Source organism: Zootoca vivipara, chromosome 1 (genome assembly GCF_963506605.1).
Source record: "Zootoca vivipara chromosome 1, rZooViv1.1, whole genome shotgun sequence".
NCBI lineage: Eukaryota > Metazoa > Chordata > Lepidosauria > Squamata > Lacertidae > Zootoca > Zootoca vivipara.
Window position 1 is genome coordinate 3,707,767 of NC_083276.1, and position 18,365 is coordinate 3,726,131.

General features: G+C 45.5%; 1 protein-coding gene across 4 annotated transcripts in view; it reads left to right on the top strand.

Annotated features, from left to right (window-relative positions):
* The first annotated feature begins 8,558 nt into the window (after positions 1–8,558).
* The window catches only part of FERMT2 (FERM domain containing kindlin 2), a 97,669-nt gene continuing 87,862 nt past the window's right edge, over positions 8,559–18,365 (top strand). For 3 of the 4 annotated variants that reach the window (XM_035098956.2, XM_035099036.2, XM_035099113.2), the window contains exon 1: positions 8,974–9,142. In XM_035098956.2, the coding sequence (XP_034954847.1) occupies positions 8,986–9,142 (157 nt within the window). In that variant the 5' untranslated portion in view covers positions 8,974–8,985. Of the gene's footprint in view, positions 8,583–8,973; positions 9,143–18,365 lie in introns of those variants that run through there. The other variant, XM_060270794.1, reaches the window with a different exon arrangement.

Consider the following 18,365-nt stretch of genomic DNA (forward strand, 5'->3'; position numbering starts at 1 on the left):
ATGTCACTAACAGAAGGTATATCAAGCCCTGGACTGCAATAATAAGCTAGATGGCCCAGTGGCCTGACTCAGTATAAGGCAGTTTCCTATGTTCCTGTGATCACAAGCTGAGTCTACTTGAACTCCACGAAATGGATGGGTTTGCCAATAAATAATTCGCAGCCCCCATCACAGCCCAACAATTTCCACAGTTCCTGGAGAGAATCAGTTTTCACTCTGTTTACATATATGGTGCAGATTTCCCCAATGTGCTATAAATATCAGCTACGCCACGTTAATGTATCTGATTTGGCCCAGCAAATCAGATACATGTAGAAGATGGAGGAACAGAGAACATGAGAAGAGACCTGCTGGATCAGGCCAATGGCCCATCTAGTCCAGCATCCTGTTCTCACAGTGACCCACCCAGAGGGCTCTCCTCTAGCCAGAACCTTTGGAGTGAGCTCCCATTTCCCAGTGAGAGAGGCATCTGACAACTGCCTGGGGAGTCTGACTTTCTCATGGACTCTTGGAAGGACCAGCATAGACTTTTGTGTTGGTATTGGAAAGGGGTGTGGAATCTCTTTCAGCCTGGTGAGTGGCCATATTCTGATGTGGGCACATACTAGTGGTGGGGGCAGGACAAGAGGCAGAATTAGGTAGCGCAATGGATGCGGCTCTGTGCAGTAGGCCTTGGTCTAGCCATGCAAAAGTCAGACACACGTCTCCATCCTGTTAGAGATGTGGCATTATTACAGTTCAAAGACACATTGCGACCAAGCATAAGCACTCGAGGAGGGCCCAGAGCAGGAGGGTCAGTGGGGGCTGTGGAGTGGGGAGAGTGCATGACCAAGGGAGAGTCTTGTGGGTCAAATTGAGAGGCCTAGAGAGCCACCTTCTGCCCATGGGCCTAAGGTTCCTTGCCCCGGTGTAGGAACAAAAGCAGAAGCACCGTCAGCTGCCCCAAACCATGATAGAGGAAAGGTCCCATGCGGGGAGGGCTCTCTGTGATGGAGAGGAAGGTGGGCCACTGGCACCCTGGGGTCCAAGAGCCCCCAAATCCCTGTACCTGATGCCCAAAGTAAGTGGCAATTATGAAGGCTAATGCTTTGCATAGGCAATGCCTGTGTAATGAGGAATGAAAAATGATGAATCTGATTTAAAAACAGGCCATCTGTTACAAACTATTGAGCCAGGCTGTGACACGGAGGTGCTGAGCAGCAGAAAGAAAAGAAAAACACTTTCTTATACCAAACTTGCAGAGAGAGAAAGGCAGAGAGCCATAAGACTGTCAGGTCCAGTAGCTAAACTGAAGCCAGGTCTGGCTGATGTAATTTATATCAACTCCTGAGCCCTCTTGTTTCAGTACCTTATTTGGATACAGCTGCCTATAAAATCCGAGCACTTCTTGCAAACAAATGGGAAGAGCTTACAGCTCCTTAACAGCTCATGACGCAAGTTGCCTGAATTCCCAACCTTGCCTTCAAATTCCAGGGTGCAATTTCCAATCTATCTGGAGTTGCTGCTGCAACTGCAGAAAACTGCAGCAGAATGTATTGTGCAGTCACAGCTCACAGGCTACATTTCTTCACACGATCCACCTATCTGAGGAGGATGGTCAGAAAAAGCATGTGGAGAAAGCAAGTGACGAACTTGCAGAAGTCAAGTGGACATCAGTCAGACAGGCCTGAAAATGACATGTTTGGCTTGGGCCTAATTTCATATTTGGTATTGAAGGCCTGTGGAAATACTCCCAGCCCCACTTGTGGTCCTATATTAAATCTAGGAGGCTATAAGGGGGAGAGTGCTATTGTTCTCAGGTCTTGCTTTCGGGTTTCCTGTAGGCATCTGGTTGGCCAATGTGAGAACAGAATGCTGGAATAAATGGGCCAGTAGTCTGATCCAGTGGGCTGGTTCTTCTTACACCCTTAGATTTGTCTTGTAGGGGGTTGGGCAAGGTGACCCTTGGCATCCTTTCCAACAATTATATGACCCTAGGATGGTATACAAAATAAAATTAAAAACCAACTATCAGCAGGTGGCGCTGTGGGTTAAACCACAGAGCCTAGAGCTTGCCGATCAGAAGGTTGGCGGTTCGAATCCCTGCGATGGGGTGAGCTCCCGTTGCTCGGTCCCAGCTCCTGCCAACCTAGCAGTTCGAAAGCACGTCAAAGTGCAAGTAGATAAATAGGAACCGCTACAGCGGGAAGGTAAACGGCGTTTCCATGTGCTGCTCTGGTTTGCCAGCAGCAGCTTTGTCATGCTGGCCACATGACCTGGAAGCTATACGCCGGCTCCCTCGGCCAATAATGCGAGATGAGCGCGCAACCCCAGAGTCGGTCACGACTGGACCTAATGGTCAGGGGTCCCTTTACCTTTACCTTTACAGCGGGAAGGTAAACGGCGTTTCCGTGTGCTGCTCTGGTTCGCCAGAAGCGGCTTTGTCATGCTGGCCACATGACTTGGAAGCTCCCTCGGCCAATAATGCGAGATGAGCACCGCAACCCAAGAGTCGGTCACAACTGGAACTAATGGTCAGGGGTCCCTTTACCTTTAAAATAGCACAACAAACAACATCAATCAGGAGTCAATAAAGTGGGATTAGATTAATGTCTCCCTCTGCCATGTCAGCGCAAAAAGATACATTTTTAGCTGACATCAGAAGGAAGCCAGTAGCTGTACCTCTGTGGATGGGGAAAGTTCCACAGCCTGGGAGCTGACACTATACAATGCAATGCATCTATTGATGGGACAACCAGTCAGTCCCAGATTGGTCGATATGGCAACCTGTTGCATACTGATTTTAATTTAACATTTAATGTAACACATACTTTATCCCACAGATGAAGAAGAGAAGAAGAAGAAGAGTTTGGATTTGATATCCCGCTTTATCACTACCCGAAGGAGTCTCAAAGCGGCTAACATTCTCCTTTCCCTTCCTCCCCCACAACAAACACTCTGTGAGGTGAGTGGGGCTGAGAAACTTCAAAGAAGTGTGACTAGCCCAAGGTCACCCAACAGCTGCAGGTGGAGGAGTGGAGACACGAACCCGGTTCTCCAGATTACGGGTCTACTGCTCTTAACCACTACACCACACTGGCTCCAATTTATGATGACCAATTTATAAAGCAATTTAATGCACAACAGGATAAACATTACCAGTACTTGGTAAATAATTACCCCTTGGGAGCAAAGAGGGTTTCTTGCCAGTCTTCTGATTCTTCTGGGAGACTTTCCCCAAGTCCAGAGCTCACTGAGATCTTGGAAGCAAAATATTATAGAAGTTAAAACTTCAAACTGGCTTCCTTTGTTTTTGCATTAAAGCTGAGAGAAGTTATGCAAGTAACAAGCTTGAACTGTTATAATTCAGTTTCCTAATTTTTAGGCACACACAGCAAGGCATATGTTAGTCATGCAAATCTTCTTTCCTCCAGTTGTGTGTGCTATTGGGCGAAAGCCTTCTTCACATGACCACTGTACAGCAGCCAATGAACACACAGAGAGGAAATCAGGTTGCACCTGCTTTGCTATTTCTGACCTGCAGTATTCAACAGAAACTCTTAACAGAGTCAGGTATATATATACACCTAGACTCTGTGCGCTTTTTGAAGGGTTCCTGGTCACATGGGGAGCACCTATATTTGGCCACATTATTCATCTATACATAGATGCTGGGAATGAGCACAATGGTTGCAATCCAAATTCTCCCTCCGCAGGTTCCCTGAACATGCAGAAATAGCTAGATTCATACAAAAGTTTTAGCCCAAGTTGCTAGCTTGGCACTTGAAAGCCATTCTTTAATTATTCCTGCAACTTGCTATGATTAGGTCTCACCACAACTGGGGAAACACAGATTCAGCCAGGATGTGGTCATGTGCTGTCTTGACACATGTTGGGATGCTCACAAGATCCACCATGCTCTCAGCACTACCATTGCATGGCACTGGTTGTCTGAATCCATGCAACACAAAAGTTTTATGTGCGCAGAAGTAATTATGCCTGTTGTTATAAATGCATTGTTTTCAACTCGAATACAACTGCCTCTGAAGTAGTTTGCAATGGTGTGTTTATTTAATTACGTACAGTATTTATATGCAATAATAATGCTCTATCAGCCTCTCCAATTCACCTAAGGTAAAGGTAAAAGGACCCCTGGATGGTTAAGTCCAGACGAATTCAACTTTGGGATGCAGCACTCATCTCTCCTTTCAGCCTGAGGGAGCTGGTCAAATTGCTGACCTTATGATCAGCAAGCTGAAGAGGCTCAGTGGATCAGACCACAGTGGGGCCCCCCCCCATCCCATGTCGCTACCACCACTGCCTCTCTTTCCAACCTTCCAAGCAAGCAGGGCAGATCCAGAACTCCTTCACATTAACCTCTAAAACACACTGTGCTTTGATGAGTTCTGCATTTTTCTGTAATACCGTATCTCTTACATTGCTGCTTTGCCTCTTTCTGTTGCAAAGCCACTCTGAGCATAATGGTGGCAGGATAGGGGCATATAAATAAACTTGGCTGATACTTTCAGAAAACCGAGACAATTTCAGGAGGATTCCACCACTGACCCCAAACTAGTAATATTGCAATTAGGGCACTGCAACGATGTGATTACTCTCGGTTAAAACAAAACAAAGCGTGGGGATGGGGTCGTGTCACCCCACTGCTCTCCTGGGGCAAGCTTGTTGAAGGGAAAACACCAAGAAAATGTGTGTAGAATTAAATCTTCAGGGTACCAGTGCTATGTGAGACTCTTGAGACGTTATTTTGGGACAGATTGACTCCCTCGGGGGAATTTTTTCCCTAGGACTCCTTGATCCCAGTCCCACCCGTGCTGACATAATGAGCTCTCTGTTCTTTCCCCCGACTCCACTCTTGGTTCCTATCCAGTCTCTCTATTGTTACAGCTGCTGGGTGACCCTTCTTTGCTAAGGTGATTGCTTATTAATAGTCACGAACAATAGGCTGATGTTCCCTCAAGAGGAACTAACCGTTGGAGATGTTTTCCCAGGTGGGTAATGTACCTGCAAGACGGCTTCTGTGGCCAGTTCTCAGCCAGCGTTGTCGGGGGGGGGGAAGGGCCCGCGCACTGATCCTGCGACAGAGAAGAGAGTTTTTCGTTGGAGCCGACTTCAACCCCCCAAGTATGGTCCAAAACTAAAGGCACATCGCTGAAGCTAGGCACATCTAGGTGTGAGCCTTGCTTGGACAGGTGAGCCCTGCGGATAAGATTGTTGCACTGAGCTCCTGCTCAAGGGCTTCGCAGTAGAAGTGCCTGTTTCCTTGCATAATTGCAGGTGTTTATTACATTGTTGTTGTCATTTAGTCGTGTCCGACTCTTCGTGACCCCATGGACCATAGCACGCCAGGCACTCCTGTCTTGCACTGCCTCCCACAGTTTGGTCAAACTCATGCTGGTAGCTTCGAGAACACTGTCCAACCATCTCGTCCTCTGTTGTCCCCTTCTCCTTGTGCCCTCCATCTTTCCCAACATCAGGATCTTTTCCAGGGAGTCTTCTCTTCTCATGAGGTGGCCAAAGTATTGGAGCCTCAGCTTCAGGATCTGTCCTTCCAGTGAGCACTCAGGGCTGATTTCCTTCAGAATGGAGAGGTTTGATCTTCTTGCAGTCCATGGGACTCTCAAGAGTCTCCTCCAGCACCATAATTCAAAAGCATCAATTCTTTGGCGATCAGCCTTCTTTATGGTCCAGCTCTCACTTCCATACATCACTACTGGGAAAACCATAGCTTTATCTATATGGACCTTTGTAGGCAAGGTGATGTCTCTGCTTTTTAAGATGCTGTCTAGGTTTGTCATTGCTTTTCTCCCAAGAAGCAGGCGTCTTTTAATTTCGTGACTGCTGCCCAGGATGTCAATATTTCGTTTATTACATGGACGCCGTTAAGACTCCTGCTGTCTCTTGTCCAAAGAAAATCAAATCATGTAGGGCTGCTTCTCCAGAAAGAGGGAACTATATTTCTGCCTTGCTATCTTCCCTGCATCCATGCCATTCTCCCTCCAAGCCAGACTTATCTCCTCCGACAAGTCTATGGCAGGCATCTTTCCCCTTACACTGGTTTCTCCTCTGCTTCTTTACCATTAACACCCTCCCTACACGCCCCTGTCTAAATTAACTTCCCATGAGTTTTTTGAGCTCGGAGTCAATGGCAGAATAGGAATGTTAGTAGCGATAGCATTAAAGATCTATAGGTATCAGACTGTAGTCATAGCATTGTAGAGTTGGAAAGGACCCTGAGGGGCCATCTAGTCCAACCCGCTGCGATGCAGGAACCTTTTGCCCGACACGGGACTCGAACCCACAACCGTGAGATTAAGAGCCTCATGTTCTGCTGACTGAGCTATGACCTGTTTATTGAGCATTCACCCTCATTTGTTTTCAGGGGCACATGTCCCACACTTTCCAGTGCATTTCCCCCTCACTTGTTGCAATAAAAAAAAAAAATCGGGGAAAGCGAGTTGGTTCTGTAAATTTCTGGTTATGACCTGAATTTCCCAGTGATAGTAGTCGCCTAGCAACATCTGGAGGGCACCAGGTTGGCAAAGGCTGAAACACACACATATATCTATTTATACACATGTACATCTATGTATTAAGAAACTTCTCCTGCTCTCAGGGCTGGTTTATTCTGTGGCTTTGTTACTGGTTCGTTTTGTTTCATTGTGTTTTGTAGGCAGCCGCGTTGGTCTGCTGTAGACAGTCGAAAGAAAATAAAAAAATTCCTTCCAGCGGCACCTTAGAGACCAACTAAGTTTGTCATTGGTATGAGCTTCCGTGTATCTGAAGAAGTGTGCATGCACACGAAAGCTCATACCTATGACAAACTTAGTTGGTCTCTAAGGTGCCGCTGGAAGGAATTTTTTTTATTTTGTATTCTCTCATCGTGCATCTTTCTGCTGTGAACCGCCCTGGGCTCTTCAGGTGAAGGGCGGTTTACAAAGGAGGAGACGGAGGAGAAACGAAGGCGGGTCAGTTACCACCCCTCGCTGAATACCACACACCCCGGCGAGGGTCTCCCCGCAAGCCCCCATTATTGCGGGGCGGGAGAGCGACGACTGTGAGGGAGAACGCCTTGTGAGGTAAAACGCCTCAGAGCGGCCGCTTCCCGCGCTTTCCCCCTCCCTCCTTCCTTCCCTCAGGAGTCCCGGCAGCCTCCCCGATCCTCCTTTCCCGCCCACGGGGGAGTCCCGGATGTTGGCCCCGCGCCCCCACTCCTCCGCCGCCCGCTTCCATAAAAGGGCAGCGGCGCCTCCCTCCCTCTCTTCTCTCCCCCCCCCCCGCCTCGGGCCTTTCTGGCCGCCTCCTCCTCCCTCTTCCCTCCTCCCTCCTCCCTCCCCTCAGGCGGCGCCCCGGGGGGCGGGGAAGGCTCCCGTCCTGGCGGCGTCCGCGGCGGCGAGAAGCGAGAAGAAGAAGCGCCCTCCGCCTCCTCGCAGGCCCCGCGAAGGGACGCTCCCCGGCCGAGGAAGAAGAGCCCAGCCCGGCAGGCGAGTGCGGGGCGGCGAGGGGCGCGAAGGGTCTCTCCCTCTGGGCGGGAATTTGTGCGGACGTGTGAATGGGGCGCGTGAGTGGACGCACGAGTGTTTCGTGCGGGCGAGAGAGTGGCGCGCGCGCGCGCGTGTGTGTGAATAGGACGGGGCTTTGTGCATGCGAGGGGTTTTCGTATGTATGAATGATGCGTGGGGTTTTTTTGTGGGGGGTGGGCTCTGCTTCCCCACCTGGCTTTAAAGAGAATGGGAAGCTGAGGGGTTTGCCTTTCTTTCTCTCTCTCTCTCCCCCCTCCCCGGCCATTCCCCACTTGTAGGTCGAGGGGCGCATCTCTGCACATGCCCACCCTTAAGGCACCGCGTTGTGGGGCTGGGCTGGGTGTGGGAGCGAATGGGGGTCGTGGTTGCTGGCTGTGTATACAGATAGGTGTGTGGATATGTCTGCCTGACCCCCTTTCCGTCTCTCTCCTCTCCTCCTCCCCCCCCCGAGTCTCTTTTCCAGAGTCTCTTCCCTCTTTGCATGCGACCCTCCTCTGAATGGACGTTATTGTGGGGCAAAGACGGGTCTTTCTCTCTTCCTCTCTTCCTTTTTCTCCTTTTCCTTCCATCTACTCCACCCCTGCCGCCCCGTCCCTCTTGCCCTGCCGGAATAGAGCTTCCCTTGTTCCTTTCGGAGGAGACTCTCACTCTCTCCGCCCAAGGGAAGTCTTGGCTGCTATATAGAGTTGCCCTTGACTCGCCTTTAAAATACCATTATTAATAATAATAGTAGTAGTACTGTAGTAATAATATCTGTATTTTCTAGGAGGGAAGGGCTAAGGAGACCCTTTTATGGGTCAAGCGGTGGCGCTCTTTTTCCTGCGGACGGGTACTATCCCATTTCCTCGGCAATCATTTTTCGCACCCCTTTTAGCACAGATGTTGGAGGGGATGTGGAGACTCAGGGTAAAAAGGAGGGAGCATGTCACGCATTCGTGTTGAGTGCCCTGCTGAAAATTGATAGTATGTATGGATGATGTATGCCACACACACACACACAGAGAGAGAGGGGGGGGGGATGAACAGTAAACAAATAAGGAAAATATTGTGTTGTAGGTGTAGGTGAGAAGCTGAATAAGGGCATTGTAATCCCTCCTCTAAATATATTAGGCAGAGTTGGTGCTAAATAAGGTTTTGGTTTGCATTGCCTTCATGCTTGCATTCTTCCAGCTGCCCAACAGCAAGTTTGCAGTCCGACTCTGCCCTCCCCCACCAATTGCCTCACTAAGTTCTTTGTAAATTGAGCCATGTGTTGGGAGCTCTCAGCCTTTTCTCTTCTTCTTCTTTCTTTCTTCTTCGCAGCAGACTTAGGGAGAGCTTGTTTGCCTTCCCTGGATTTGGCTCCTTCATGCTTTTTCTTCAGTAAATGGGAAGCAGGGAGAGGCTTATGAGCTGCTAGTGTGAGGCTTCTGCTTAGCTAATGAATGCCGTTTCCTTTGCTGCTTGCTTGCAGGAAGGAGGAACGATGGCTCTGGACGGTATACGGATGCCAGATGGCTGCTATGCGGATGGGACTTGGGAGTTAAGCGTCCATGTCACAGACCTGAGCAGAGATGTAACTCTGAGGGTCACAGGAGAGGTCCATATTGGCGGCGTCATGCTGAAATTGGTGGAAAAACTTGGTAAGTTGTAACTATTAGGGGGAAAGGTGTGGCCTTTCTCCTTGCTTTGGTGGAAGCTGGAAGGCGAAGCGCTGGGTGTGGAAATGAAATTGCATATTTGCATCACACATGGGACTGATTTCAGAAACCCATAACTATTTTTAAATGCTAGGTTTTTTGTTAGAGAAATTTGATGTTGGATCTCTTTCTCTAGCAGGCACAATCATAGCTGCCAAGTTTTCCCTTTTCTCACGAGGAAGCCTATTCAGCATAAGGGAAAATCCCTTAAAAAAAGGGATAACTTGGCAGCTATGGGCACAGTACAGGCCACATCTGAGTCTAACCCTTCTCCTGATTAGCTACCATACCTTTCTCTAGTTCATACAATGGCTCCTGTGTTCTGTACAATACTTGCACATAAATACAAGTGTGATTGTATTTACAGGGACTTGTAATGACAAGTAGTAGAAGGTGCCATCCTGGGTCAGTGATGTGGCAGAGACGAAGGAGTCATTGGTCTAAGAATCTTGATTTGACCATACATGTATTTAAATGTAGAGGCTGGTTTTTGCAGTCAGAAGAACTTCATAATCTGCTTGTATGTTCAAGCTTCACCCATAGATGGGGTGCCCTGCTTCCTCCTCCAAAAGTCCTGAGCTTCTGAGAGGGGGATAGACTTCACATGTAATACCAGAAATGCACAAGACTGAAAGAATCTAGGCTAGCATTGTTTTCACTGCAAATTAGGGGAAGTTTCTCAAATATGATAGGTGGTTTCTAAATTTTAGATTAATGAATGCTCTATTGTATGTGGCTGTTCCTTTTCTTTGGACTCAATAAGTTCAGTTTCTAGGAGTTTAGACCAAGTGATAGGAAAGGAGGGTCTGTGCTAGTTATTACAAAAATATTAAGATCATTTAGCAGGGCGATGTTTACTATTGTAAATATATTAAAATACTCATTCCTGCACACGCACCCCCCCCCCAAAAAAAACACTTCTGACTTTCTGAAAGAGTCATTGAGGTGTTATTACAGCTACCAGTAGCTACCTCTCTTAGGCAAGTGTATGGTGTTATGGCCTAGATGCAGTCTCCTGAGTTAAGAGACTATCCTAGGCTATGCCAGGCACCTGTTAATGGGACATGGTAGCTGTTGCTATACAGCAAGTTGTGCTGCCATTAGAACATTGCTGCTTGGCACATTATGCCTAGTGAGCTTTCACCAATGTGTTCTGCATTTTGTGGAGTGTGCTGTAGTTCAGTGCTAAAGTTCCTGTGCTGGTAAAAGATGCTGAGGTTTATACAGTTGGTAATCTGATGCTTTCCTTCCTTAATAATGCATTTGAGTCTGAATAGTATACTAGTTTAAACACAACATCCTTATCAGCTCCGCAGCACACTTCTGGTGCTATGTAAATACTTGATTTGCTGGCTAGCTATGTACACAAGTCATAGCTGGTGCAGCTAAAAAGAAAGAGTCGTCCTGCACTGTACTAAAACTTCGTACTGATGTAATAAGGAAGGAAAAGCAGATATAAGGAAGGAAAAGCAGATATAAATACTTGGTTCAAAAGGAAGTTTGTGTGTGCGTGAAGGACTCTTAGGCTTGACATGGCTTGTGGGACTGTAGAAAATCAGTTTTAGAAAAAAAAATTGTCCTTGGGTTATGAAAGGAATGTTTCAAGGTGATTGCAGGCCTCAGCACTTAAAGTTGTTCAGCCTCTTCAAATATTAAGCGAAGAAGCACCACAGTCTCTTACATAATGAATAAGTCATGCCTTCTATTGGCTTTGCGTGTCATTGATGAGAATAGTCCACATGTGTATAATTTGCTCAAAGTATAGGATGGAATTCAGTGGAGACAGCAAGTTTTTAAGATGCTCTGTGGGATGAGTTTAATTGCCCTCCACAGGATAAAAGCTTACTTGAAGTTCAAACGTATATTTTGGGAGGCCATCCTCATTCTAACTCTTACGATTCTGTGTAAATGTCTCATAATGAGGATCCTGCGTGAATCTCTTTTGCAGTGGGCTTTATAAAGCTCCAGAAGCAGGTTGTGTAAGCGTGCTATTTTGATAATGTGTAGATCATGAAGGAGATTATGTTGGGGTCAAAGTCCCCTCTACTAGCCAGATGAAAATAGTGGAAACTTTTTTGCAATACCTTTGACCTTGGATGTAGGCCAGGTTGTAATATCTATCAAGTTAAGCTAACAGGACCATAGAAGTAAAAACAGTTCTGAAACTTGGGATAGTTATGGCAGCTGTGTTTTTTTTAAAAAAAATAGAACTACATTTCTTTAAACTGGCCTTTAAAAGATAATGACTGTAAATGGAAACTATGAAAAAACATTATATTTGCAGCGCTGTCTTTTTGTCCATCCTGTTTGTTCTGAAAAATCTTGGGATAGCAATGTGTTTGGAATAGAAGTACTTTGTATGCATCTTCTCATTAACTCTGTAAACAATGCAGTTTTCTTTCTGATTGCTTCCATTTAGCAGAAGAACATCTGTGGAGGATAAGTCTCTAATCAGAATGACAAAAAAATTGTAGTGGTCACTTTTGTAGTTGTAGCTCAGTGGCTTTCCTTGCAGACGGTCCCAGAATCAGTCCCTGGCAACTCAGGTGGGGCTGGGAGTATCAGCGCCGGTCTGTGAAGACCAGGGGTTCCCACACTGTGGCCTGTGAACTTTGTCAGATATAATATTCATATATACATTTTAATTGTATTCTTCTTGCTTTTATTTCTTACAGATTGTACTATATTGTATTGCACTTGGAATTCTATGGAAATCAAACTGTAATACAATAAAATACAATTTTATAAAAAATAAAATAAGCAATACTGTATATACAATTAAAATAATACAGCATCTAGCACAGTGCACTTCAATTGTTAAAAACAGCCAGAAAATTTTTAAAGTCGTCCACCAAGGTGAAATATTTGGGAACTACTGGTGTGGACAGTATTTAAATGGATGGTCCAATGGTCTGACTCGTTATAAGGCTACTTTTTATATTCCTAACTAATTCACTGCAAATTAATGTTTGCTTTGTGGGGTGGCTCAGGGGTAGAGCACATGCTTTGAATGCAGAAGTTCTCACATTCAATCCCAATCATCTCCAGGTAGGATTGGGAGAGATCCTTTCTGAAATCCCCGGAAGCCACTGCCAATTAGGTGGGACTGAGCTAAATGGAACAGAGTCGGACTCTGTATTAGGCAGTTTCCTGTGTTCTCTCATACTGTTCACCTGTTGGATATAACAATTTTGCACTCTAGTCCTATGCATGCTTCAAATCCCACTGAGTATGTTTCAGGTGACTGACAGTAAGAAGATGCCAAGTTATATGTATAATACAGTCCATCCTTCAAGATGAGGAGCCCGTGGTGCTTCCTCATCCTCCCCTCCCCTCCCCAATAGCAGTTAGGCTTGAAAACAGATTCCCATTGCAGCCATTGGCATTTGTGGAGAGGGGGTTTAACTGGACAGGAAAGACTTACTCCTCTCTGCCACTGTGACTCACTCTCCCCTCTTGAACCCTCCCCATGTGGCATCTAGGCTTGAGAAGCAGCTTCCCTAGCCTAATTTTTGTGAGTGCATGTTCTGTGTGCAGAATTAGGTTTGTGCATATTGCAGCTGGGAAGGGAAGGGTTGACGCTCCTCTCCTCAACTGCTGTCTCCATCAAGACTGCCACCCTCCTCTGGCATTTAGACTTGGGGGAGAAGGGAACAGAAATGTGTTTTTCAAGCCCAATTCACATGTGAGTGAATGAATGTGTGGGTGTGAGTGCGTTAATGGATGTGTACAACTTTGCTGTCATACGGCCCCTGAAAGGTTAGGCACAAGGGAATATGGCCCTCAGGCTCCCAATCACTTTTTTTTAAAGAGATCAGGGGAAATGCCACAGGGTTCCTGCAAATGGGTGGAACACATGAGCCTGTCATAGAGAGAGATGCTTAGAGAAATCCTTTACATGACTACCAATGCTGCTTTAATTTTATGATAGAACGTGTGCCATGGCTGTGGCTTTTGTATGTGACTGTCTGGTTATTTAAGCTACATGGTAAGCTAAGGTATCTTTTGATTGCTGCTCTTGGCTTTCAGTGAAAATGTTAATTGCATTAGTAACTGACAGTTACAAAACTTAACAGAGATCACTTTACCAAATGCTGTTGTAGTTGCTACTACTGTGGCACCCTGTGTAACTGGTAAGTTTGGCATAGAGAATCACTTGAATTGCTTAATTGATGGATTCAAGGACTCTTTCTGCTTGTAGGTCTGTGTGTGAAACACACTTCACCATCTTGCCATTTTCCTCAGTTCAGGGTCTGACATTAGCCATGGAGAAGGAGTCCTTGTGCAGAGGGATATTTGTCTTGAGATTGGAAGGATGTGGTGTTGATGAGCAAGAATAAGCCTATCCTTACTCAATAATCCTGTTGATTACATACATTTTGCTTCTGGGATTAGGAAACTGGAGAGGTGGGACCAAGAACAGTGTAGGTGAAAGAGAAGAATCATTTCCCTTGCTCCTGCTTTCTAATTCCCTATTCCATCAGCATACATACATACAGTGGTACCTCGGGCTACAAACACAGCGGGTTACAAACACTTTAATGTGTTCCACTTTCCTACCTTCCCAAGGGTCTATACCAGGCATCCCCAAACTTCGGCCCTCCAGATGTTTTGGCCTACAACTCCTATGATCCCTAGCTAACAGGACCAGTGGTCAGGGATGATGGGAATTGTAGTCCAAAACATCTGGAGGGCCGAAGTTTGGGGATGCCTGGTCTAGACCTACTGGAAGCCCTATGGGGGCAAAAGACTGGGAGGCCATGCATCTCTAGGCACAATGTTTCCCATCTCCCCCATATGACACCCTCTGCTGCAGTACTTCTGACAGCAGTAATATTACTGCCAATTGTAATTATAATTGAATGCTAAAACTACATGTACATATATAAAGCAGCTCAGGTGGTTCCAGAGAGGAGGTGATACCTTGCAAATAGATAGTTCAGATCTGATTTTTCTGTGTGCTTAATGGGTGTATTAAATTCCACACGTGCATGGTTAAACTTTTCATAGCTATACTGATGTTTTCCATCCACACCAGTGAGTGGTAATTGTTGAAATGTTCCTGCTGTGTGATTTGGCTCCTCCCTTCAGGAAATGCTCCTTCACCCTCCACTACCTTTTTCTGACCACAGGTGCAGGTATTTCTGTAACTGTACCTGTGCATGTATACCTTATCCCCCCGCCCCGGTAAGCACGCAGTAGCACATCATCATGTTTCACAATGAGGATAATGAAGGCCTTGTAATTTGGTGGGGGGAAAGCAACATCCTTTTCCATTTGGTTTTCTCAAATGTACTAAGATTGGTTTCCAGGGTAGTGTCAAGATCTTGAGAGAATAGCTCCTCCAAACTCGGTTGAAATTCCAGTGTGCCTTCACACTTGCACTGTTTGGGCTGCCGGAAGCAAAATAGTTAGGTTTTGTTCAGGTCTGGAGCCAAGTGGAAGTAGCAGTATGGCAATAGAGACTACCACCGAAAAAAATCACTATGCACATGACCAGTGTTAGAAACTGAGATATGAAAGCTAGGAGCTAAAATGGCACCTTAAACCTAGGTTATGGGTGAAACCACGAAATGTAGGTGTACTTTTTCTAGAACAAGAATACAAAGCTGATAATGAATGCATTGCAGCTAAAATATTATGTTAATTTTTCACATGGTCTAGTCCTTCCCCTTCCCACCCCTCTAATAGTCTTAAGAGGGTCTCTTCTCCAGTCTTCAGAGAGTGGCTGGAAGTGGGGAGGCAGAAAAAGTTCCCTTTCCTCAGAAACTGCTCACGCTAATGAAATTCCCTGCCTAGAACAATGGGAGTTTTGAACACTGCACAAGACAAAACCACCCAGCCACCCCCAAATTTGATAATTAGCTTCCACACCAGCGATATCATATACCGTACAGTGGTACCTCGGTTTACAAACACAATTGGTTCTGGAAGTCTGTACAGTGGTGCCTCGCTTCTCTCCCTCGCCGCGCAGCGCCGGCATGGGACGGCGCTTCCTCGGCGAAGGCAAGCAGGCAGACAGCCCGCCTGCTTGCCTTCGCCGAGGAAGCCGAAGCACAGGCGAGGTGGGGGGAAAGCGCGGGATCTTTCCTCCGCTTCCCCTCCGCCGCTGCCGCCGCCGCCTGTCACACAGCAAGGAGAGGACAAGGCTTCTCAAGCCCTGTCCCATCCCTGCTGTGTTCCTCGTGCTTCGGCTCGGGGACTGGAAGCGGCAGCGCTTGCTCTCTTGGCTCGGGGAAGGCAGGCAGGCAAGAGAGCAAGTGCCTGCCTGCCTTCCCCAAGCCAAGAGAGCAAGCTCCGCCGCCGCCAGTCCCCCGGAGCCCATAGGAACGCATTGATTAAGTTTCAATGCATTCCTATGGAAAACCGCGACTCGCTAGACGAAAAATTCGTTACACGAATTGACCCGTGGAACGAATTAATTTCGTCTAGTGAGGCACCACTGTACTTAACCTGAAGCGGACTTAACCTGAAGCGAACTTTCTCATTGAAAGTAGTGGAAAGTGGATTAATCTGTTCCAGACAGGTCTGTGGAGTACTCAACCTGAAGCGTACTTAACCCGAGGTATGAGTGTAATTGGTTCCGGAGGTCTGTACTTAATGGGTCCGCGGAGTACTTAAACTGAAAATATTCAAACCGAGGCGTACTTAAACCAAGATATGACTGTAACTAGTTATCTTTACTTAACAATTTTTCCATAGTAATTGGAAATCCAGATTAAATGTAAAAAATATGGGCCGGCATTCGATGATGATGCCATTTGGACAGTGCAAAAAAGTTGCATGCATGAGCAGCCCCTATTTCACAGTAAACTGCTGTCTGGAAGCATTCTCAATGCGTTGCTAGTGATTTGTCAGACAACTATTGTACTAACTTCCTGCTCTGAATCTCACCAATGTGGAGAACAAACTTAAGTAACAATGCTATTTATAGAAAATTGGCTGTTCTATCTGGTGCACGTTTCGAATCATGGACAGAATCCAGTGGTAGCACAGATAATGTGCAATGTTAACTTTTGCCACAGGTTGGTTCAGGAATACTTTCATTTTCTGATTAAGTAATTAATGATGGAAATGTGATGTTTAAAGCCCAATATGCTGCTTGGGCATGGATGTTATTCTGGAATAAGGGAGACAGCTGTGGTTTATGATATTTTCTTTCTTCATTGTCATTCTTCCATCCCTCATTTTAGACATTTTTTAAAATTTTGATTTCAGTGATGCTTTCAATCTTTAACCTTTTCAGCTGTTTTTTATTGAACTTTTAATCCCTGCAAATCAGATAGATAGTCTGTTCCTTCAGTACCTTTCTGTTACTGGAAATCTGATGATAGCAAGCTCAAGTGTTTCTCTTAGGAATAAACGTGTGAAATTCAGGGCACAAGCATTCATTTAGTGGTGGATTTCTCTCTTTCCCATTAACGTGGAGGTTGGGGAGAGAAGGAAGGTTTATGAATAAAACACAAAGAAAATGCAGTGTTATTGATTTACCAGTTTTGAGCGTGCTTGAGGTTTTACTGTAATGGAGGGAATGCTTGCAGATTCATTGAGTTGAATCTGTAATGAACCTTTTGTAAGCAACAGAAATAAAAACAATTCAGTCCAAATGGTCTGTATTGCAGTTTTCCATTTAAAGTTGTTATAATTTCAATGAATAATTCTTCAGTTTTCTCTGTTGCCTTTTATATAACTTCCTTTCATCACTCAGCTCTACCTTTCCCCCCTCTTTAATTTGGGTTTTTGGCTCAAGTCCATAGATGGCTAGAGGGAGATCTGCATGCAAATTGCAGTTTTCTTTAACATTCCCCAAAATTCCTCTCCATTCTTCCACCCCTTCTGCATTGCAAAAGGCTTTTAAAGCTCCCCTGAGTATAAAATAAACAATTTGCATTGTTGAATAGGGGACTGTAGTTTGGGAAACTGAAACAGAAATCCCGACTGTGATATCCCCTTGGGGTTTCTGTATGTAACTGGGCTTCTTGATTAATATTTTGAATGAGGAGAAGCCAGCTTGATGGTCAACAGAAAAGAAAATGTAGTTTGAAAACACATACCTAGGAGTAAGCCTCTCTCTAAATATAGTGAGATTTCCTTCTGAATATGCATAGGATTGTGCTGTTGATGTGACTAAGAGTCTGGCACTTCTTGCTATTTAACAGAGCTTTTATTAAATCTCTTTGCTTTCTCTAAGCCAGCCTTCACCAGCCTTCTGCCTTCCAGATTGGTCTTCAGCTCCCAAAACATTACATTGAAGTTTAAAATGTATGGAGGGCACCAGGTTAGAAAAGACTGCATTACACTAGTATAGTGTTCTTCCTGCAGCTTATTGTGTGTATCATTAGATTTTTATTACTAATTAGTCTTATCTGTTTTAGGTGGACAAAAATGTGCCCTTCAATGGCTGAGTTAAATTGAGTTTCAGATTCCTTGGTTTGTCAGCTGCTTGCTGCATGGTTCTTTAGACTTGTGATTTAATGTGTCCGCTCTGATGTAAGCATCCTCTTGAAGGAAAACCCCTCTTCGTAGGAAGTCACAGGCATATGAATCTGGTTTGTCAAAGTAAAGGAGGAGGAACAAACGGGGACATGATAGCAAGCAGGCTTTAAATAAGGCAAATGACTCTGTGTGCTAAGTATCCATCAGTGTCCTTTCCGAAGAGGAAGTGACACACAAGCTTTGGCACTCTCGTTACTCAGTTGGCAGGATTTGCCGCAAAGCACAATATCTAACTGTTGATTTGCCCTTGAGCATAAAGCATTTGCTATGCAGTGCCTATAGTGAAATGGATTTTTTTTTCCAGTAAAAGGTTGCTGTTAAATAACTGGTCAAAAACGTGTTCTTTGATTTCGGGTGTTAGGAGGGCAGGATGATAATATTGGGACTTGTCAATGCTCACAGCTTCCCCCAACTGCCAACAGATGGGTTTGATTTAACTGCTATAGATTTGTTTCAGAGATAGGAACAGCTTCTTTGGATCAGACAAGTGAATGTTCCAAATGCTGCAAATTGGATCTGAATGGCAATTTCAACAGCATAAGATACACAAGTGCTCTTCTTTGGCTCTTGGCTGTTCCTATCTTCAGTCCATTAATATTTATAAGTACTTTGTTCATTTTGATACCCAGAACATTGACTTTATTCGTATGCCATTGATATTTACTGCATG